This window comes from Manis pentadactyla, chromosome 3 (genome assembly GCF_030020395.1).
Source record: "Manis pentadactyla isolate mManPen7 chromosome 3, mManPen7.hap1, whole genome shotgun sequence".
In the NCBI taxonomy this organism is placed as follows: Eukaryota; Metazoa; Chordata; class Mammalia; order Pholidota; family Manidae; genus Manis; species Manis pentadactyla.
This window is the reverse complement of record NC_080021.1, coordinates 129,277,695-129,301,989: the sequence shown is the minus strand read 5'-3', so window position 1 is coordinate 129,301,989 and position 24,295 is coordinate 129,277,695. Positions and strand designations below refer to the sequence as shown.

The 24,295-nt window shown below is 44.8% G+C and overlaps 1 protein-coding gene across 1 annotated transcript in view; it reads left to right on the top strand.

Annotated features, from left to right (window-relative positions):
• SHC3 (SHC adaptor protein 3) overlaps window positions 1-24,295 on the top strand; it is a 165,064-nt gene that overhangs the window by 102,660 nt on the left and 38,109 nt on the right. Inside the window, exons 8-11 of the mRNA XM_036882583.2 lie at window positions 17,073-17,223; window positions 18,185-18,272; window positions 21,015-21,173; window positions 23,706-24,001. Coding sequence (XP_036738478.2) covers window positions 17,073-17,223; window positions 18,185-18,272; window positions 21,015-21,173; window positions 23,706-24,001 — 694 coding nt within the window. The remainder of the gene's footprint in view (window positions 1-17,072; window positions 17,224-18,184; window positions 18,273-21,014; window positions 21,174-23,705; window positions 24,002-24,295) is intronic.

Sequence of the window (24,295 nt, the reverse complement as noted above, 5' to 3'; positions counted from 1 at the left end):
TCTGGTACATACCACCTCGCAGCCCACACTGCTGGGAGCGGTGGTGTGCGGAGGCACATGGGAGCGAGTGCGGCCAAGGTCGGGCTACCAGCTGCCCCAGAACACCCAAGTTCTGTGTTTTCAGCACATGGCTCCCTCTTCCCTTCTTCTCTTGCTGCTGGTGAGTGGGTGGCTTCACTTATTAATGAATTCCATTTTGTTTGTTGCATTAATCACTAGGGGAGAGACTCTTAAACTGATTGGGATTAATCATCCATCTTAAACTGGAAATCAAATATAGTACTTTTAAATGAAAGGGGTTTCTTTTGTGGTCTGATTTTCCTTGGAAGATTTTTCCTGCAACTTTTCTTACAAACACCCCAGGTCATTTTCAACACAAAACCAAAGAAGACAATGAAAAACAATCCTAATGTAGTTAGAGCTCCATTTTTAAATGTGATATGTAACCCATTTATGATAAAATTTACCCTTTGGAAGTATGTTATTCAGTGGTATTATTATGTTCAAAGATTTTGCAACAATCACCACTGCCTAATTCCAGAACATTGCATTACCCTAAAAAGGAACCTGACACCCACTAGCAGTTGCTATCCATTTTCCAACCCATTCTGCCAGGCAACCACTCATCCATGCTCTGTCTTCATGAATTTGCCAATTTTGGATATTTTGTATAAATGGAGCTATACAATATGTATCTGCCTTCATGCTTAGCAGAATGTTTTCGTGATTCATCCACATTGCAGCATGAACCCATATATCATCCCTTTCAGGGTTGAATAATTCTCTACTGTACAAATATACACTCCTTTTATACCTATTCATTTTATGAATATCTGAATTGTTTCCACCTTTTAGATCTTATGAATAATGCTTCTATGAAGTTGTGTACAGTTCTTGTGTGGACAGATGTTTTGATATACTTAGATAAATACCTAGGAGTGGAATTGCTGGGTCATATGCTAACTCTGCTAAACGCTTTGAGAAACTCCCAAACTGTTTTCCAAAGGGGCTGTACCATTTTACAATTCCACCATCAGTGTGTGAGGGTTCCAGTTTCTCCACATTCTCACCAACCCTTGTTACTATCCTTATTACTATTTGATTATAGCTGCCCTATTGAGTGTGATTTTTGTTTGCATTTTCCTGATGACTAATGATGTCAAACATCTGTTCATGTGCTTATGCTTATTTGTAAATTTTCATTGAAGAAATGTCTGCTCAAATCCTTAGCCCATTTTTAAGATTGAGTTATTTGTCTTTTATTGTTGAGTTGTAGAAATTCTTTATATATTCTGGATATGTCTCTTTTCAGATATATGATTAACAAATATTTTCTCCCATTTTGCATGGTGGTTTTTCACAGTCTTGATAGTGTCCTTTTAAGCACAAATTTTTAATTTTGATTAAGTCCAATTTAATTCTATTTTTTCTTTGATTATTTTTGCTTTTGGTATTATGTGTAAAAAACACTACCTAATTCAAGGTCATAGAGATTTATGCCTACATTTTCTTCTAAGTTTTAGCTCTTATATTCAAGCCTTTATCCATTTTGAGTAGTTTTCTTGTAAGTGGTATGAGGTAGAAATCCAATTTCATTCTTTTGCATGTGGCTATCCAGCTGTCACAGCTCCATTTGTTGGTAAAACTCTTCTTTCACACATTGAATTGTTTTCCACCCTTTTTGAAATTAATTCCCCATTACTGCATGGTTTTATTTCTGGAGTCTCAATTTTATTCCATTCATTGATATGTCTTTCCATATCCCAATGCCACATAGTCTTGAATACTGTAGCTTTGTAGTAAGTTTGAAATGGGGAAGTATGAGTCCCCCAAATTTGTTCTTCTCTTTCAAGATTGTTTTGTCTATTCTGGGTCCCTTGTAATTTCAAATTGATTTTAATATAGCTTTTCTAGTTTTTCAGAAAAAGACAATTGGGATTTTGATAGGGATTGTGTTGAATCTGTAGACCAGTTTGGGTAGTACTGCCATCTTAACAACACTAAGTCTTCCAGTCCATGAACACAAGATGTCTTTCCAATTATTTAAATTTTTTTTCATTTCTCTCAACAATGTTCTGTAATTTTCAGCATACAAGTCATACTTGTTTTGGTGATTTTTATTACCAAAATAATAAATATCCTTTTTGTTTTGATACTATGATAAATGGAACTGTTAATTCTACTCTTGTTTCTTTCCATTAATGTATAAAAATACAATTGATTTTGCACATTGATGTTGTGTCCTTCAAGCTTAGTGAACTTACTAACTCCTGTCATGTCTGTGTTCATGTATTCCTTAGGATTTTCTATTTATAAGATCATGTCTCAGATAGTTTTACTTCTTTATTTCTAATCTGTATGCCTTTTTTTTGTATCATTAATATACAATTACATGAGCAACACTGTGGTTACTAGATTCCCCCCATTATCAAGTCCCCACAAAATACCCATTACAGTCACTGTCCATCAGGGTAGTTAGAGGCTATAGAAACACTACTTGTCTTCTCTGTGCTATACTGCCTTTCCTGTGCCCCCCTCCCCACTATGTTATGTGTGCTTATCATAATGCCCCTTATTTCCCTTCTCCCTCCCTTCCTACCCACCCTTCCCAGTCCCTTTCCCTTTGGCAACTGTTAGTCCATTCTTGGGTTCTGTGAGTCTGCTGCTGTTTTGTTCCTTCAGTTTTTGCCTTGTTCTTATACTCCAGAGATGAGTGAAATCATTAGGTACTTATCTTCCTCCACCTGGCTTATTTCACTCAGCATAATATCCTGTAGCTCCATCCATGTTGTTGCAAATGGTAGGATTTGTTTTCTTCTTATGGCTGAATAATATTCCATTGTGTATATGTACCACATCTTCTTTATCCATTCATCTACTGATGGACTGGCTGTTGTAAATAGTGCTGCAATAAACTTAGGAGTACATTTATTTTTTTGAAACTGGGATCCTGAATTCTTAGGGTAAATTCCTAGCAGTGGAATTCCTGGGTCAAATGGTATTTCTATTTTTAGTTTTTTGAGGAACCCCCTTACTGCTTTCCACAATGGCTGAACTAGTTTCCATGCCCACCAGCAGTGTAGGAGGGTTCCCCTTTCTCTACATCCTCACCTGCATTTGTTATTCCTAGTCTTTTCTCTAATCTGTATGCTTTTTATTTATTTTTATTATTTAATTGCCTTGGCTAGAATCTTTAGTACACTCATGAATATAAGTGGAAAGAGGGGACATCCTTGTCATGTTCCTGATCTTAAAGGGAACGCACCCAGTCTTTCACCATTAACTATACTGTTAGCTGTAGGCTTTTTATAGATGCCCTTTAATAGGTTTAGAAAATGCTCCTCTCTTCCAAATTTGTTGAATATTTTTATCATCTAAAGATGGTAGACTTTATCAAATGATTTTTCTGTCTATTGAGATGAGTATTTGGTATTTGTTTTTATTCTATTGATATTATATATTTTGACAATATTTTTTAGATGTTGAGCTGACCTTGCATTACTGGAATAAATCTCTCTTAGTCATAGTGTATAGTTGTTTTTATATGTTACTGTATTTGGTTTGCTGGCGTTTGTTGAGTATTTTACCATCCATAGTCATGAGATATATTAGTCTGCATTTTTCTTTTCTTCTGGCATCTTTGTCTTTGGTATCAGGGTAATAATGGCCTTACAGACTGGGTTTGGAAACATTCTCTCCTTTTCCATTTTTTGGGAGAGTTTTTACAGAATTGTTGTTAATTCTCCTTTAGATGTTTGATAGACTTCACCAGGAAACCCTGTGATTCTTGGCTTTTCTTGGAATGTAAGGTTTGGGTTTTTTTTTTCTAATTCCTAATCCAATCTCTTTATCTCTTACAGATCTGTTTAAATTTTCTATTTCTTCTTGTATCGGTTTTGGTTTTGAGTCTGTAGTAATTTTTCCATTCCATCTGGGTTATCTAATTTATTAGCATAAAATTATTAACAATTTCTCCCATAATACTTCTTGTTTATGTATGGTTAGTAGAAATGTCCCCTCTTTCCTTCCTTTTTTTGGTAATTTGAGTCTTCTCCTTTTCCTGGGTCAGTCTGGTTAGAGATCTGTCAAGTTTGTTGATCTTTTCAAGAACCAACTCTTGGTTTCATTGATTTTCTCTCTTGTTTTTCTATTCTACATTTCATTTATTTCCATTTTAATATTTGTTATTTTCTTCCCTCTATATTCTTTGGGTTTAGTTTGATCTTATTTTTCTCATTTCTTAAGGTAGAAGTTCAAGTTATTGATTTGAGAATCTTTTGTCATAGAGGCACGTGTACCTACAAATTCCCCACTAATCAATGCCTTATCTTTCTCCCATAAGCATTGGTATGCTGTTTTTATTTCTTTATGTTGATGTGTATTACTGTTCAGTATTCTTTAGTTTGAGCTTGAAGTGCTTCCTTTAGTATTTCTTGTGAGACATATTTACTAGTGATGAATTTTCTTGGTTTTTATCTGAGAATGTCTTGATTTCTGTTTCATTTTTGATGGAGAGTTTTAAATGGATATGGAATTCTTGATAGACGGTCTCTCTTCCAGGACTTGGAATATGCCATCTCACTGCCTTCTGGCCTCTATTGTTTCTGATACAAAATCAGCTGTTGATAATATTGATTATCCCTTGTAATGACGAATTGCTTCTATTTTGCTGCTTTCAAGACTCCCTCTTTGGCTTTAAACAGTTTGATTATCATGTGTCTAGGTGTGAATTCTCTCTGAGTTTATTAGATTTGGAGTGCTTTTTAGCTTCTTGGATGTGTAAGTCAATGGTTTTCATCAAATTTGGAAAGTTTTCAGCCACTAATTCTTCAAGTACTCTTTCTACCCCTTTTCGTCTCTTCTCTCCTTCTGGAACTCCATCATGTGTCTGCTGGTATGCTTAATGAAGTCCCATATGTTTCTAAGGCTCTGCTCATTTTTAATTCTTTTATATTTCTGTCCCTCTGATTGGATAGTCTTCATTGGTCTATCTTTAAGTTCTGTCATATTTTTCTTCTACCTGCTAAACCTGTTGGAGAGCTCCTGTATGAATTTTTTATTTCAGTTATTAAAGTTTTCAACTCTAACATTTCTATTTGGTTATTTTAAAAATTATTTCTGTCTCTATATTGGTATATCCTATTTGATGAGACTCATTTTTTTTCTTAGGAGAGCAAGCGAGAGGCTTTTATTTAGAGGTAAAGTGAGAGGGCAGAGCTCCTGGCTCAGGCCAGGAGGGGACAAGAGAGCTCCAGGGTGGTGCGTTTGTCTAGGGAATTTAGAGGTGATTGAGAGACAAAGTGCTAGGGATGCACACCTGCTCAGTGGATCAAAAATGTTTATCTGTGAAGAGACATTATGTTTCTTATTAGTCTTCCTGGTTATTTACAAGAAATTTACTGCTCTGATGTCCTCCCAGGATAGCAGCTTCCTGGTCTGGGAGCATATCACTCAAGACTGCCTGCTTTGCTCCCAAGGTGGGCTGAGTTATTGTCTGTTTGCTAAAGAGTATGTTAAGAACTTGCTCTTTAACTAATTGAGTTTTAAAATGCAATCTTATCTTCAAGATGGAATCTTTCCTGTTTTTACTACATTGTTTTGGGCTTGCTTGCTAAATGGCCCAGGTTGCAAATCACTTGATTAGGGCTGGAGGCAGGAAAGCAGCACCTGGGTAAAGTCAGAAGAATAAGCTGGGCCCCCCAGCAGGCCAAAGCAAATCCCACAATGGGTTATCTTGCTTTGTTTTTTCCAGAGGCCCTCATACTCTGAGCCCACAATCCCTGTCTCATTACTCCCTCTGCAGATGGGGTATACTTCTCTGAGGGGCCAAGCCTCTCCAATCAGAGAGTTTGTATTGAGACCAGGCTTGTGTGCAGAAGATAAGGGACTTATTTTTCAGGGTTTGGGGATCAAATTGATCCCAAGTCTTCAGAATGCATGCCAGAGGCATGTCTGGCTTTAAATTTGAAGAGGATGCTCCCATCTCTGAAGTTATCCCAGACAAACCCCCAAAAATGATGCTGGGCATCTTGTTTGAGGAGTCAAAGAATGAACTTTGCAAACACTCAGGGTAGGAGAGCAAGTGAGAGGTGAGAGGCTTTTATTTAGAGATAAAGCGAGAGGACAGAGCTCCTGGATCACACCAGGAGGGGATAAGAGAGTCCCTCGTTTTTTTAAAAATTCATGTTCATAGTTTCCTTTATTCTGACCATATTTAAAGCAGCTAATTTAAAGTATTTGTCCAGCTAGCCTAAAATCTGAGTTTCCTCAAGGAGAGTTTCTATTGATTGTTTTTTTCTTGTGTTGAGCTACACTTTCTTGTTTTTTGCATGTCTCATATTTTTTTGTTGAAACTGGAAATTTTAAACGATAGGCATACATTGTTTTATTGCACTTCACTTTACTGTGCTTCACAGATACTGTGTTTTTCACAAATTGAAGGTTTGTGGAAACTCTGCATCAAGCAAGTCTATCAGCACCATCTTCCCCAGAGTATTTGCTCACGTTGTGTCTCTGTCACATTTTAGTAATTCTTACAACACTTTAAACTTTTCCATTATTATTATATTGTTGTGGTGATTTGTGATCTGTCATTACAACTCAATGAAAGCTAAGATGATGATTTTGCATTTTTTAGCAGTAAAATGTTTTAAAATTAAAGTATATACTTTCTTAAATATAATGCTATTGCACATTTAATAGACTGCAGTGTAGTATAAACATGACTTTTTATATGCAGCAGGAAATCAAAAGAAAAAGTCATTTGACTCACATTATTGTGATATTCACTATATTGCAGTGTCTAGGACTGAACCTGCAGCACCTCCAAGGAAAGCCTGAAGAGCAGGACTTGTTGCTTTTTGTTGAGGTTGTTTGTTTGGATGACTTTTCAAAATGAACTCTGTAAAGTCTCTGTTCTTTGTCATATATGGCCACTGACAACTTTGCTTGATTCATAAATACTAGTCAGCTAATGATTTGAGAGAGATTTCCTTAAGTGTTGAGTGAAGGGCCCCCACCCATAAGATGGCGAACCTCCTGCTTCTCTTCCGGGTCCTCGGTACCCGCTGGCGCCACCTGAACCCCAATCACCCCTCGCCCCCCTAATTCCAGCACCTAGCCAATAGCCACCAGCCCCGTAGAAGTGACACCACAATCACCCCATGCCCCTTCCTATATAACCCAGCACCTTTCCCTAATAAAGCGGAATTCTCCGGTGAATTGCTGCTGTGTGTCGCTCCTTTTCTTTCATTGGTGCCGAAACCCGGGAGATGGGACACCCCAACTGGGCCCCGTCTTCCCCCGACACCAGCAGCAGTTTGCCCTCGTCCTCTTTTTCCGGTGCTGGCTCATCACACTCACCACTCCTCTCTGACCTTTGGGTAAGTTTTCCCCCGGAGTGGGCCACTCTTCCCCGAGCTATCGCAGCGCCATTGACCATGATTGTCCGGCAAGGCCCTGACACTCGGGGACGAGGAGGGAACTCTCCCCGCCTCAGGCTTTCACGGCTGCAGCGGACGCTGAGGCCCCTCCTCTGACAGCCATAAACGAGGTGACTCCTTTGTGGATGAGAACGCTCCCTTTTCCCCCCACCTCCTCCTTCCATTCCTTCCGCTGAAAATTCCTTCCGCCAAAAATTCCTAGTACTAGGTTCCTTGTGATTCTGGCACTCTGCCTTCTTAGAGAAGTCTGGGTGACGACCCACACTTCCTAAGAAACCGACTCGTATATGAGTTTCCGCAGACCACTAAGGATCATCAGGGATGCCATTTGTCTCCTTGCGGTCTGTTCCCAGTGTGAGTATCTCCGTTCATCTTCCCCTGTTTGTCTCCTTCTCTGTCTTTTAGCCATGGGAGCCTCCTCATCCCTCCCTGAAAGTTCACCTCTTGAATGCCTGCTCAAATATCTAGCCACCCTCTCCCTGACGCCTGATATAAATCCAAAACTTCTCCGTAAATACTGCTCCCAAGATTGGCCGACATACCCCCTAGACAATAACAACCAATGGCCAGCAGGGGAAACTCTTGGTCCTAACATCACTTGCGATCTCTTTAACTTCTGCCAGTGCCTGAAAAAATGGAAGGAGATTCCCTATATCGAAGCTTTTTGCCTCCTAGCTCAAAATCCCAGCCTCTGCACCACCTGTTCCCTGCCCCAAGTTCTCCTAGCCTGCAAGCCATCTGCCTCCCCTCCACACACTACCAGTCCCTCCTCAATTACCTTTGACCCAGCCGACGAACCTCTGCCATACAGGCTTCCCCCTTCAGCCCCTCCCCCTCCTACAACCCCTCCAACCTCTTCCGCCGCCTCCACCTCCCCCTCCTCTCCTACAACAGCCCCTCCCCCTTCCTCCACCACCATCTCCTCCCCCACCTCACCCCCCTTGCAGTTCAAGCCTGAGCCTTTCAGCCCCCCTCTAAGTTCCAGGAGCCTCCTCTGTCTGTGCCTCCATCACCTGTTTCTCCCCCACAGACTGAGCCTGAAACCTTCAGTCCCTCTCAGACTCGGTCCTGAGGGCCTCCCAAAATTATTGCATCTTTGCCCCCATCACCTGTTTCTCCCCCACAGACTGAGCCAGAACCCTTCAGTCCTCCTCAGACTCGGTCCTGAGCGCCTCCCAAAATTATCACCCGCCTCTGTGAGGTAGCAGGATCCGAAGGCATTGTGTGCGTTCACGTCCCTTTCTCCTTAGGAGATTTAGTCCAACTTGAGAAATGCCTAGGTTCCTTTTCCACTGATCCCACGACATATATCAAGGAGTTTCAATGGACCCTCCAGTCATACAGCCTCACACATCATGACATTTTCATGCTCCTGGCCAATACCCTCCTTCCTGAAGAGCGCAGACGAGTTTGGGACTTCACCCAAATGCACGCCTCCGAAACCCACAGGACTGACCCCACCTATCCCCATGGCCTCACCGCTGTCCCCGAACAAGACCCACACTGGGATTATAACACCGCCATGGGTCTCTGCTCCTGAGATATTTTTGCCTCCTGCTTAATAGCAGGTCTGAAAAAGGCAGCTTGTAAAGTAGTCAGTTTTCAAAAGCTCCAAGACATAATTCAAAGGAGGGAGGAGACTCCCTCTGAGTTCTTAGACAGACTCACTCAAGCCCTATTACAGTATACCAGCCTGGACCCAGAAACGCCTGACGGGAGACATGTCCTTATGACATACTTCCTAGCTCAAAGCTACCCCGACATTAAAGCTAAACTCAAAAAGTTAGAACAGGGCCCCACTACCCCACAGACTGAGATCCTAACAATGGCCTTTAAAGTCTTCCATAACCAGGAGGAGGAGAAAGAATGCCATAAACAAAAGGCTGATCAGGCCAATTTCCAAATGTTGGCCCAGCTGATAAAACCACAACCTGGGCACTCTTCTACAAACAAGCCCCCCCCAGGAGCTTGTTTCAAGTGCAGACCAGAAGGACATTGGTCAAGGGCATGCCCCTCCCCCAGATCTCCTACCACCCCATGCCCCAGATGCCACAAAAAGGGCCACTGGAGGTCTGATTGCCCAGCCACCCGAAGGGGAGGCTGGACGAACAACCCCCATCCTAAGCCCGCCGTAGTGGGGCTGGCAGAAGAAGATTGACGGGACCTGGGGGCTTCTCTCCCGACCATTTCCATCACCAAACAGGAGCCCAGGGTTACTTTAATAGTAGATGGTCACCCCATCTCCTTTCTCCTAGATACAGGAGCCACCTTCTCAGTCTTGCGAGAATACCAGGGCCCTACCACACCTGCCATTACTCCTATAGTCGGGGTAGGAGGTAAACAGATTTTCCCATTAAACCCCCCCCTTTTATGCACAATCCAAGACAATCCCATACCTTTCTCCCACTCCTTCCTGGTTATGTCCCAGTGTGCCATCCCCTTACTAGGATGGGACATCCTTTCTCTCCTCCATGTTTCCATAACTATATCCACTCCCACAGCCCCCAGTACTCCCTTTCTGATGGCCCTCATAGACGATGACTCCCCTCTACCCAATGAAAGCTCCAATTCCATCCTCATACACCCTGTAAATCCCAAAGTTTGGGACATTACAAGCCCCTCTGTGGCTGTATGTCCTCCTGCCTCTATCAAATTACTTGTCCCCTCTCAGTATATCTGTCAGGCCCAATACCCCCTAACCACTTCAGCCCTCATAGGCCTCCAACCCATCATTCAAGATCTTTTAAACAAAAATTACCTCAGACTTACTCACTCCCCGTTTAATACCCCCATATTAGCTGTTAAAAAAACCAACGGATCTTTCCGCCTTGTCCAAGACCTTCGCCTCGTCAACATGGCCGTCATCCCTATCCATCCCTTAGTCCCAAATCCATACACCCTTTTATCACAGATCCCTGACTCGGCCTCCCATGTCTCAGTCCTAGATCTCAAGGACGCATTTTTTTCTATCCCTCTGGACCCTTCCTCCCAAGATTTTTTTGCCTTTACCTGGAAGGACCCATACACAAGACATTCTGAACAACTCACTTGGACAGTTTTGCCACAAGGCTTCTGAGATAGTCCCCATATTTTTGGACAGGTCCTAGCTGAAGACCTCAAACAGTTTCATCATGATCACTCCGAGTCCACCTTATTACAATAAGTGGACGATCTTCTACTCTGCAGTCCCTCGTGGGAACAGTCTCAACTTGACACTGCCTCCCTACATAACCTTCTAGCTTCCAGATGTTACCAGGTATCCCCTGTCAAAGCTCAAATCTCTTCCCCTTCTGTCACTTACCTCGGATTTCTTCTATCTCAACAAAGAAAGTCCATTACCTTAGAAGGAAAATGGCTCCTCTCTGACCTGCCTGTTCCCAAAACAAGACAGAAATCCTTTCCTTTCTAGGCCTGGCTGGGTATTTTAGAGCGTGGATCCCTAACTTCTCCCTATTGGCAAGACCCCTATATGACCTCAGCAAGGGACCCCTGAAGAACCATTATCCTCCTTAACCCGACACTCCTTCATTAAGCTCTGTTGAGTCCTTGTGGAAGCCCCAGCTCTCCATCTTCCTGATTTGTTGAAGCCCTTCTCATTATACATTCATGAGAGGTCCAGTCAAGCTCTAGGAGTCCTAGGCCAATATTATGGCCCATACTTTGCCCCAGTAGCTTATCTTTGCAAGCAATTAGACCCCACAGTTCTGGGATGGGCCCCCTGCCTATGGGCATTAGCAGCTGGACAGCTCTTGCAGAAGGAAGCTCATAAACTGACATTCGGGGCACCCCTTACCATTCTGTCCCCACATCACCTAAAAGACCTCTTAACCTACAAAAGTTTACAGACTCTCCCTCCCTCCAGATTCCTGACCTTACTGTCCTCTTTCCTCCAAAATCCAGACATTTTTTTCCTCCCCTCCCCACCCCTGAATCCGGCCACTCTTCTTCCTCTACCCTACTCTCCTCTTACTCCCTCGCATGATTGCCCGGAAGCCCTTCACAACTTCCTTCCGTGCCACTCCACGATCTCTGAAGGAGCCCTCTCACACTCCAACCTCATCTGGTTTACTGATGGGTCCTCCTTTAAACATGAGGGCACCCATTACACAAGATACGCAGTAGTCTCCCTCGGAGACGTCATCGAGGCACGAGCCCTACCCCCCGGTACAACCAATCAACAGGCCGAACTCATTGCAGCCACCAGAGCTTGCACTCTGGCCTGGGACATGTCTCTCACACTGTACACTGACTCCAAATACGTATTCCACATTCTCTTTTCTCATGCAGCAGTATGGAAAGAACGAGGCCTCCTCACCACAAAAGGAAATTCCATCACTAATTCAGCCTTAATTAGTAAACCTCTAGAGGCTTCACAACTCCCACACCGACTGGGCATAGTCCACTGCAAATCACATCAAAAGGACGACTCCCCCATTACAAGAGGTAACAATAAAGCTGACAGAGTAGCCCGGTCGATTGCCCTATCGGAAGAAGCACCAGACAGTGATCCGTCTGCCCCTGCGGTTTTAGCCTTATCACAAGTCACCCTCTGTTCCCAGGACAGAGAGTCTCTCTTCTGCCTCTTACACGATCTGTTCCATCCTAGCCCCCAATCCTTAATCCATTTTTTACAATCCTTTTTTTCTCTCTCTCCTGAAGACAAAACCTTACTTGACCAAATCACCCGCAGGTGCACCATTTGCCAACGCACTAACCCTAATACCCCCCCCTCAAGGCCCGACCCTTCCCGGCTCATCAAGCACAGGGTAATGTCCCCACCGCAGATTGGCAAATAGACTTCACTAACATGCCCCCCGGACAGCGTACCAGATACCTACTCATGTTAGTAGATACATTTTCAGGATGGGTCGAGGCTTTCCCCACCACTAACAAATGAGTGTCCGCAGTTGCCTCTATCCTCCTCACCCAGATCTTTCTTAGGTTCGGGATGCCCACTTCCCTCCAATCAGATAACGGCCCTGAGTTCACTGCCCAAATCATTCAGAACCTCTCCAAGTCGCTCTCACTCCCCTGGCATCTACACTGTCCTTATCGACCACAGGCTTCGGGAAAAGTAGAAAGAGCCAATAGGACTCTAAAAGACATCCTGACCAAACTATCTCTAGAACTACACCTTTACTGGGTTCACCTACTTCCCTTAGCTCTACTCTGCATTTGGGCCCTCCCAAAGAAACCTTCCTTCTTGTCACCCTTTGAGATCATGTACGGCCACCCAATTCTACCCCCAGGGCTCCCTTCCCACAAAGGACCGATTCCTCCCAATATGGCCCTTCCGCTACTCTCTCTCCTCCGCACCGAATTGTGGAAATATCAGGATTGGCTCCTTCCTGATCCATCCGCCTCCCAAAATCCTCCTGTCTTACAGCCCGGCCAACTAGTGTTTTATAAGCCACCAGAGGATCGGCCCTCTCTCACCCCAAAATGGGAAGGTCCACACCCAGTTATTCTCTGCACCCCCTTGGCAGCCAAGCTCTTACTGCCTGATAACTCTGTCACCCCTTGGATTCATATCTCCAGGTTGAAACCAAACACCCAGGACCCACCTTCTCTGGACACCCAAGACCCATCAGTCACAACCCAGAGTCCTTCGGATACATCCCAAGACACTGTCTACTCTACCACGCCTCATCCCTCTGATCCCTTGAAACTCCGCATCTCCTGTTCACCCCCTTTGTCATCCATACCCGAATCATAACTTTTTCCTCCTTTACTGCTCTCTCACTTTTATTCCTCATTCCTAATGTCTTCCCTGCCACCCCAGCCTCCTTTGTATGGTGATTCAGTCAGACAGACTTACACACAGCATCAAACAAAAGTTACTGCCCTCATTGCCACATCAGACTGCCCTCTGAAAGGCTGCTCCAAGCCTTTATACCTCCACTTTCCTCCCTCCACCGAAGTGTTCACTAGCAGCTACCTTTATTCTCCCTACCTCTGCTTCCTCTATGACCAAAAACAAGCTTATTGCAGGTGATGGCCAGACACCTACTGGGATGTCCCTACAGGTCTTGCATCATTCACTACATGGGTAACTCCCGGTACCCACAGTATTACTCCTCCAACCGTTTCATAAAATATCCCAACAGCTCATTCTCCTTATTAATCCCCGATCCCTGGAACTCTCGATGGGCCACCGGAGTCTCAGCCTCAGTTTACTATGGGGAGTCCTCGACCCCCCACGGTACCCTTCATATCTCTTGAGAGTACGTTCCCTCTCATTCCCAGATCTCTCAAGTTGCATTCAACATCGGACATTCCGAAAAAGTTATTGTCATAACTCTTGACGGCGCCTCTTCATCTTCTTACCCCCGCTCCTACTCTTGGTTACAGCTCATTCAAGACACCACCATCTTTCTCAACCACACCCTCAACACCGCCAATTGTTTCTTGTGCGCATCACTACAGCGCCCACTGCTGGCTGCCGTGCCCCTTAATATTTCCAACTACTCCTTCCATGCAGAAGGACAACCCTTCTGTCCCCTGGCAGACATACCCCTATGGGAACCAGAATGCGCAGATAATCTCACCATCCACCACTGTGTAGGCACAACCCCTCCCCCCTCCAGCGCACGTCACTATCTCTCTATCTACACCCCTACCTCCGGCTCTAAGACTTTTACTCATCCAGGTCACTTCTTTTGGTGCAATGGCAGTCTTTTCAACTCACTGCCTCCCAACTCCAATATACCCTGCATTCTCGTCACCCTAATCCCACAGCTTACACTTTACAGCATGGCAGAATTTCTTGAGCTCCAACCTCCCTTGCCCTCACGCACAAAAAGGGCTGCTTTCCTTCCCATCATGGTCGGTATCTCTTTGACCACCTCAGCCATTGGGGCAGGGTTTTCGGGAGGAGCCTTGGGTAACTCTCTATGGGCAACTAAGGATCTCAATGCCAAACTTGAGGGAGCCCTGACATCCACTGCCGGTTCCCTGGCCTCTCTCCAAAGACAGGTCACTTCGCTAGCTAAGGTCACCCTTCAAAACCGGTGGGCCTTAGATCTGTTTACAGCTGAAAAGGGCGGCACCTGCTTCTTCCTTTGGGAAGAGTGCTGCTATTACATCAACGAATGCGGCATTGTAGAAACTGACATTACCAAACTCACCGACCTTGCCTCCAGCTTCCACTCTGCTTCCAATTCCAACCCATTCTCTTCAATACTAACAAACCCCAGATCCCTCACCTCACGTAACCTCCTCACCACACGCTGAGATGGACCCCTCTCTCCGCTGGAAAGTGTTCCTGGAAACAATGGCCACAGACGCCTGGCTTCTGGCACCTGTATCCTCTTGGCACCATTAGAATCAACAAGTCCTCGACCTATGGTTACAGGGAACCTTCACTGATTTCCAACCTGAAGAAGTCCACATCTACTCGTCCTTACTGTGGGGAGTCCTATCAACCCTTTCCTCCCAGTCCTCAAGCCCTCACTCCCTTCTCCACCCCCGTTCAGCAGGAAGCAGTCAGAGAGAAAGCAACATCCACAACCCCATAGAGGAGAAAGGGGTTAATAAAGGGCCCCCACCCATAAGATGGAGAACCTCCTGCTTCTCTTCCGGGTCCTCGGTTCCCGCCGGCGCCTCCTGAAACCCAATCACCCCTCGCCCCCCTAATCCCAGCACCTAGCCAATAGCCACCAGCCCTGTAGAAGTAACACCACAATCACCCCATGCCCCTTCCTATATAACCCAGCACCTTTCCCTAATAAAGCAGAATTCTCCGGTGAATTGCTGCTGTGTGTCGCTCCTTTTCTTTCATTGAGAGCCACTAAATCTTCCAGTCTTTACTGAGTGGCTCTTTGTGTGTTGGGGCACTTCTTCAACATTCAGCCAGGCAGTCGACCACTCTGCCTGACCTGTCACTTCCTGCTCGTGCAGGCTGCAAGGCCAGCCAGAGGTGAGAACTAGGACCTTTTCTCATCTTTCTTGAGGATGCAGAGAACACTGGATGTGAACTAGCAGTACATTTACCTGTGGCCTTCTAGATTTCCAGTAATATGTTAGAGTTAATCAAAGTCCCTCTAGACATCCCATTCCCCAGCTTTTCTTTTTAAGCTTTTTGATTAGCCTATTCTTTGCCCCAAATGTTATCCATTGCCTCAGGGGCCATGATGTTAAACAATTGCCTCTAATTGATTTTGACAAATGCCACTGGGATGGAAGCTTTTTCCCTGGGCCAGCTCTGAATCTGGTCAAATAAAGAGAGCCCTGAAGTGGGTCTTCTCGGGAATGACCAAAGAGGTCATGTTATGACTGTTCTCTGGGAAAGGGGCTTTGAAAGAGCCTGGTGCTCTTCTGCCCTTCTGTGGCTGTCAGGCTACTGGTTTTCACTGTGATCATGTACTGTTGTTTTTCAATGCTACCATGGTGGTGGGAATAGAGCAGGTTAAAATGCCATAAGCTACTGTTCTTACAGTTTGTTTGGGGAAAAAAAGAACTCCCTAGGTTGCTGCAAGCTTCTGCCTAATTCTGAAAATTAAGTAGGGTTCTGAAAAAGGTAGTTTTTTTCTTTTTGCCAGTTTTCTTGTTGCTTTAATGGAACAGAGAATTTTCAGAGGTCCTTAATTCTGCAGTTTTCCTTGATGTCCCTAAATCTCCATTTTTTTTAGTTGATTTTGCTTTGGATAAATTCCATGACATAGAAATGTGTGTTTGTGCCTTGAAGATCTGATTGTTCTTAGATAAACATTCTTTTTTTCCTAATTAAATGTACTTTTAGAAAAGAAGTTCTTTCCTGTGTCAAATATGACTGGAATTGTCCAAAGATTAAGACTGTGAATAAGGCAGAGATATTTGACCAAACTGCTCATCTGTTATTCATATATGCCTGAGACCTAGAGAGTTGAGGGAGCAGGACAACTCTCTTTTCTTGGGTAACAGGTACCAGCATTAGATTTATTTATTATTTATTTTTTTGTAGATAATTATTTTTTATTGAAGGGTAGTTGACACACAGTATTACATTACATTAGTTTCAGGTGTACAACATAGTGATTCAACATTTATATACATGACAATTCTAGGTACCAGCTATCACCCTACCAAGCTGTTACAATATCTTGACTATATTCCTTATGCTATCTATACATTACATCCCAGTTACTTATTTATTTTACCATTGGAAGCGTGTACTTTTTTTTTTTTTTTTTTTTTTGGTGAGGGCATCTCTCATATTTATTGATCAAATGGTTGTTAACAACAATAAAATTCTGTATAGGGGAGTCAATGCTCAATGCACAATCATTAATCCACCCCAAGCCTAATTTTCATCAGTCTCCAATCTTCTGAGGCATAACGAACAAGTTCTTACATGGAGAACAAATTCTTACATAGTGAATAAGTTACATAGTGAACAGTACAAGGGCAGTCATCACAGAAACTTTCGGTTTTGCTCATGCATTATGAACTATAAACAGTCAGTTCAAATATGAATACTCATTTGATTTTTATACTTGATTTATATGTGGATACCACATTTCTCTCTTTATTATTATTATTTTTAATAAAATGCTGAAGTGGTAGATAGATACAAGATCCAGCATTAGATTTATTGGTTTTGACTGCAATCTCAATTTTTGGCTAAAGCCCTTGAAAATCCTCTTTCAACAGAATGCAGAGCCTGGATGAGCCATGGACTGAAGAGGAGGAGGACGGACCCGACCACCCATACTATAACAGCATTCCAGGCAAGACACCTCCTCCAGGGGGGTTTGTGGATGCACGGCTGAAAGCCAGACCCCACACCCCTGACTCAGCCCAGGTACGGCCTGTACCTTTTCTCTTGGATGGCAGCTAACTGAACTTTATTTCCTTCAACTTTATTTTCAGGCTGGTGTTCTCTCCAGTCTTTGACAGAATAAATAACTGATAAACTTTCTCCCCTTGATTGCACGAAGCAGACAAGTAGGGAGGTTTTTGCTTCAGCATCACAAGGTGTCAGTCAGATGCCTTGGAGCTATATTATGATTCCTGAGATACAAGTCTGGGGTGTCTCCTCTCCGTCCTAGGACGAATCCCACTATACAATAATCACAATGAGGAGAAGAGACAGTCCAAGACTTTTAAAAGGCCTGGGGTATTTTGCACTCCTTGCGAAGAGAGTGGATGTAGGCCTTTGAAATGACTAGAATTTTATGAGTTTTCTATTTTACCCATTTCCCTGACTTTCCCTCCAACTCAAAATTCTAGTAAGGCAATTGTTTTCTAATGTTTACGGGATCTCTGTTTTGTTAATAGGGAATTTCTTATATCACCTACCTTATGTGAATAATAACACTAATGAAAGTGGCAAAATAACATTGAAATCAAGTGTCAACAGCTCTGACTCAGAGGGAATGGCCTGGGTGGCCTGGCCCAGGTGTGAATGATTACAGGTGTATGTGTTGGGTGGGAGGTGTGTCCACATAGAAACTCTCTAAATTTACTGTAGGGTCTGTTGAATGACGCAGCTGCGTGTAGAAGGGCTTATACTCTATGGCCACATGCAGGGAGGGTTTGTTGGGGAAATGAAAATGGGGGGTGTGTGTAGTTCTGGTGAGACGCGGTGCCTTCAACGCACCCACACAAAGTCGCTTCTCAAACCTTAATGCCAACGGTGGAGCATGAAGGGAAAGTTGGGTGTAACTGGGGATGCAGCTGACCCCCCACTGAGGCTCCTTCCACTGCATGCCTTCTGGAGATGAAGACCTTTCTTCTCTTTGTATATTTACATGTGTCTATAGTTTGCAGGAAAAGAGCAAACTTATTACCAGGGGAGACACTTAGGAGATGCATTTGGCGAAGACTGGCAGCAAACACCTGTCAGACAAGGTGAGAGGCAAGGTGGGCAGAAGAGAAACATGCAGAACTGATGTCCTCCCAGCGAGCCCCCCGGAGGCAGTTTATCTCTGTGGGGCAGGGGGAGGCAGAGGGAGCCCTTGGGGATATCTGCTGTGTTTGGGGTGCAGGTTCCCAACAGATGGCAGAATGGAAGTAGGGGCTGCTGGGGGTGCCCCCAGCCATGCGTCAGCTGTGCCTCACCAGGCACAAGGACAGGTCTTGTCCCTCAGCACTGACACCTCTCATGCCCCGTGGAGGCTGACTCCTGGCAGGAGGGCTTTCCCTCCATTGGGCCAAGGGACTGACTTCCCAAGGGGCACCTCCCACTTCAAACGGGACTTTATGGGGAGACTCTGAAGCGGGTTTGCACTGCCCTGATCTCCCCAGCAGGCTGACCTCAGAAGATCCTAATGGGAACTAGTAGCTTTGCCATTCCTGTAGCTGCCACTGGCCCTGCACTCCCAGGGGGAGCTTCAGGGGAGCGGAGCAGCACCCACCTAGGCATGGAAAGCGCCATGGATACCAGGCCCTCACAGGCCCTCGGCGCTGCAGAGGACATTGCCACATCCTATCGAAGTGACTAGCACGCACCTACATCCCACATTAAAAATAAGTCAGACATGACTCAGAACCACGTGCTGACACAAGTCTCTATTCTCTAGACAGTTCTTTCTGTACTTACATGTGCTTGTACAGATGCATATATCTGTGTGTGGTTTAAAGGTTTCTTTTCATTTCAAACTTCTTTTCCTCCTCTCAGTAGCTCTGGGGCGCTGGCTACTGACTCTGCAGGGTCTGGAGGAGATGGAGCATCACGTGGATTAAGATCCAATTCATGCTTCCTGTGTGCATTTAACCATTTATTGGTTTGATGTTGAGGCTTTTCCCTTCATTATAGCCATTTGTGACGGGGAGAAAATAACAACTTTTAAAATTTCCCCCTTGTGAGTGCCTTTCGTGTCCTGCCTGCCACAGGGTACAGAGGGCCTGTTGGTGCCAGCCCAGTCAACCTCACAGAGGGCCTGGCAGAAGCCACCACGTGGCCGTGCCTCAGAATAGGATGGAACAGCAAACCAAAGTCAGAGCTTTGTCAGATGCACTCTTTAAGTATGTTTTCACCCCAGTTCTATACACATTTGAAATGTGCTTATATATTATCTATGCGCCCAGACATATAACCTCTGGAGACTAAAGGAGACACATTATTTACATTAGATGTTTACTCTGTTGACAAATATGTTAGGTTCATTTAAAAATGAGGTCCTTTTCTGTATGTTCAAGTTGCTCCAGCCAGCTCCCAAACAGACATTGTGAGACCCTCCCCAGGGCAAAACTGAGCCTTAGAAGTTCCTGGAACATGAGCCTCCTAACTCAATACATTTCAAGTTCTTATTTGAAGGCGGTAAATATCTTTCTCATCAAACAAGTAAGAGCATACCTTCTGAATTTGCTAGCGGCTTTTCCCCTTAATGAAGATCAGCTCTCCCGCCACCTGGATGTGTCCACCGGCTGCAGCCTGGCACCTGCACCACCTGAGTGGGAAAGGGCCATCGGCAGGAGAGTTATTCATTAGACTTTCATCTTTTCCTACTTAAAGTAGTTTATAAAATTCTTTTTATAGACTGATTTGTTTGCAATATCTATGCATGTGTGAACTGCACACAGCACCACTAAGCCAGGACATGTAAGCTGGGAGCAGCCTGTGAAGCACAGAAGTCATGTTTAGGAATAGGTGTAGAGACAGTGCATGGCTGTGCTGGAGACAGTGCCCAGGAAAGTCTTTAGCAGGACATATGTGTTCACACGGTCACACACAGGGAGGGTGGTGTGCTGCCAAAGGCCAGCAGTGGGTTCTGGGAGAAGTTTAAAAAGCCTTGAGTCGGTCTTGCTAGCTGGGCTGAGGCCACTTCAGAATCCCACCGCCATGGGGTGTGAAAGGTAACCTCCCTTAAAGATGTGACTGCCAAAAGGTGATCTTGAGAGTGTGCCTGGTAAATGTGTTAGAGACAGGGCTCCGTAGAAAGAATCTGACAGTGACCTGAGCAGGTGCGGTCAGGGGACAGCCCTCACTCACCTCACATGACAGCAGCAGGGACCCTGTGCCAGACTCAGCACCATCTTGTGCCAGCCTGGAGGTCCCTTGGAGGCTGCCTGCGGGTCCTCAATCATGCGCCCATCTTGGGACTCCTGCTTGGAGCCAGAGGCAGCAAGGCCGGCCCATTTTGTAAGGAAGGTGTGTCAGTTTATTAGGAAATAACTTTCTAAAATGGGGTTGCAGCACAGGATTGCATTGCTAGAATGGACCTAAGTTACAAAGCATTCACTTATACTTCAAGGAAAAAAAGGGTAATTAAAATTCTTCTGCTGGGACGTTTGTTCCCTGGGCATTTGCAAAGGTGATGAGGAGATGGAGGCAGCTTTGGCTGCAGGCGTGGCTTCTCTGCACCCTGGCCAGCAGGGGTCAGGACTGGGGCAAGGCACTCTCCTTCATGGGCATCCACCAGCGTGGGCCAGCAGGTCCCATTTTGACATGAAGGGTGGGAAAGCATCCCAGCCAGCACACAGCAGGATGCGACAGGCTCAGAGGAGGAATTTAACCAGTGGGGATCAACAAGAAGAATTTCTTCTGGAGAGGCTGAGGGAACTTTTCTGTAAAGACTGGGTGGCTTAACTACAGATGCATGGATAGAGACTCCGCTGTAGGAGGTAAGAGGACTTGTTTCCTTGTTGCAGGGTCCTTGGATGTCTACAGCGTGCCAGAGGGCAAAGTCCATGTGGCCCCTACGAGAGAAGCCCCCACCTACATCAACACCCACCATATCGCCCTGCAGGCCGCCCCGGCCACGGGCAGCAGCACAGAGAGCAGCCCACGGAAAGACCTCTTTGACATGAGTGGGTTTCCATTTGTCTCTGGTTTTCTTCTCTCTTGAGGTTGCTTTTTACAACCACCTTTTATTTGAAATCTGCACAGTAACTGAGTTCTCAGCTAGCAGGGTTTTGATGAGTGGTGGTGACTGGCTGCACTTTTCCGGGGGCTGGCTTGGGATAATGACCCTGTCTGCATCCCAGAGGCAAAGCCGTTTTCCCCTCTTTTTGGAATTGACTTTCTTCTTGAAGATCTGCACATGAATCAAGACAAATAAGATATATAAATATATGCATTCACTTATTTATTCACTTAAATACTATTTGGTGATTATGTGCCAAATACTGTATCAGTGGCCAAGGATGCCAAGACAATATGGTCCAGCCCCTGTCTTCACTCAGCTCAGTCTGGTGAGCAAGACGCTGCAGCTGCCCTCCTGTAGGCTGCACGTGCGCCCTCCCACTCCCCCCATTCCTCTCCACTGAGCACCTATGGTGTACCAGGCATCATTCCACTTACTGGGGCTACACAAGAAAACAAAGTAGACAAAACCCAGGCTCTCATGGAGCTGAAGTAACCACTGTGTCTATATTACCAGGGAGTGACAGGTGCCTGGATGGAAAAGAAAAGAGGAGTGGCAGGAAGCTGGTTGGACAGCGATATGCCATGTGATGTGGACATGAGCCTTCTGTTGTCATATAGACTGGGAAAATTCTATCCTCCGTGAGCTGGTCACGGGAAGTGGAAATCATTGTTAAGAAATTTGAAAGAGCTTCCCCAGTCCCAGAGAGCCTTACTTCCCCAAATTTCTTTTTCAAATTCCTAGAGAACTTTACAGCCTGAAGCAGGGAAGAGACTAGCATTCAATGAGTTTCTACCATGAACAAGGCACTTGCTGTTTTATTTAATTTTTGCTACAGCCCTGCAGGTAGATGATACTAGTACTAGTACTATTATTACCTCTATTTTCTAGAAGAAAAAACAGAAAATGCTAGAAATTGAGTAAGTTATTCTGATAAGAGGTGGCATGACTACTAGTTCAACACTTGCTATTCATGGTATTGTATATGAGTGAGGACACAGCTGAGTGCTTTAATGTTTAAGTGCCATTATGACAACAATAGTCTATTCTTTCTCAGCTATGTTGGTTTCTCACACACTGGATTCCCATCTGACTTACACAAATCACCAGGGACAGAACTGTAGAATCTCATGCTTGGAGGCAACTGGAAATTACCTAATACAATCCTTTCTCTTTAAAAAAATGTAGAAAGACTTTCCCAAGATTCTGGCAGTTGTGGTAATGATGGTGGCGGTGGAGATGATGGTGGTGATGGTAGTCGTGGTGGTAGAGATGATGGTGATAATGGTTGTGATGTTGATGCTGGTGGTGATGGTACAGAAATAATACAATACAAATTTTCAGCTACTCCAGGTAATCAGGAAAAAAATTGGATATAGAAAGAAAGTCCAATTTTAGCCAACAGTTTTAACATCTTTTCCCCCAAGTCTGTGAATGATTTAACAAGTGTCAAAATGACCCAGTTTTGGCTTTGTTTATTCACCTCACCATGCTGATCCTGTACTAATAATTGGTCTTATTTTACAGCATTTGTTGAATATTTATAGGGTGTGAACTATGTCCCAGGACCAATGTTGGGCTCTGGGGTTGTAGCTGTGCCCAAGAAAGAACTGGTGCTTGCGTTGTCCTGAGTTGGTAGAGTGGTCTTCAATCATCATCACCACACCTTACACTTGCATAGCACTGGGCACATACTACCTTATTTGAAATCAAACATTGAGACTGAATTAGACATGCTTGGCAACTTCTTTTGATGCTGATAATTGTTGCTGCTAGAGCAACAGTCTTGCCATTCACGGACCCCTGTGGCGAGAAGGTGTTCTGAAGGACATGAAGGCACACTCAATCCCAGACACTCACGCAGGAGCCTTTTCCAGAGGGAAACAAGTGAAGGTTAAGGGGAGGTAGGGCTCCTAGCTTGGGGCAAGTGAAACAAAAAGTATCCAATATATGTCAGTTTCCCCCTCTTTTAAAAAATTTGCCTGATGCGAAGATTTTGAAATAAACATTTGATGACTTGGGCTTAGGTTTTTGCATGAAATCAGAGCCTTGCAGCTTTTCTTTCCTCTGTGTATTTATTTTAGTATTAGCAGGTTTTATTCAGAAGAGAACAGATTTATTAAAGAGGCTTGCTGACATTTTAGAGAAATAGATAGCGTATAGTATGCATGACCTCTTGCAGAGTGCAGAAATGAAGTCATTCTAACTAGTCAGGCAAAGGGTGTATTTGAATCCTTAGTACAGGGCACACATGCCTAGCTTTCTTGGGAAAGCAGGACCATCAGGAAGAGTCATGCTAGGATTTTGGCTCTGCTTTCAAACACGTGTAATGATGAGTCTTGTTACATCACCAGCCAGTTGTTTTTCTCTAGTTCTTTTCTGGTGGAAGTTGCCTTTGCATTTCTGTCTCTCACATTGCTCTCTTTGCATTTGTTCTTCTTGGGGTTGACTTGTTGCTGGCAAATGCTGTTGGCAGAACCTTTTGAAGATGCTCTCAAGAACCAGTCCTTGGGGCCTGTGTTGAGCAAGGCTGCCTCCGTGGAGTGCATCAGCCCGGTCTCCCCCAGAGCCCCGGATGCCAAGACGCTGGAGGGGCTGAAAGGCGAGCCTTGGTATCAAGGGGAGATGAGCAGGAAGGAGGCTGAGGGTCTGCTGAAGAGAGATGGAGACTTCCTGGTCAGGAAGAGCACCACCAACCCGGGTTCCTTCGTCCTCACGGGCATGCACAACGGCCAGGCCAAGCACCTGCTGCTTGTGGACCCAGAAGGCATGGTGAGCACAGGGCAGCTGGGCCTGCATGTTGGCCCCATTCAACAGTCTCCCCCTTGGGCCACCGTGTTGGGCAACCGAGCTTCCCTCCTCCACCCTCTGCCAGCTGAAGTCCTGATGGTCCCTCTTGCAGGGTCCTGGAGCCCAGGCAGAAGGCTTATGCTTTCCAGCCATAGTTGGGCTTATAGGACCCACAGTTAGGGCCCCGTGCAAGTTGTAAAACTTGAAAAATCACTAGACCCTGAGCTGAAAGCCTTAATTCTCTTGTCCTTTAACATAAATAAATACAAAAACCGA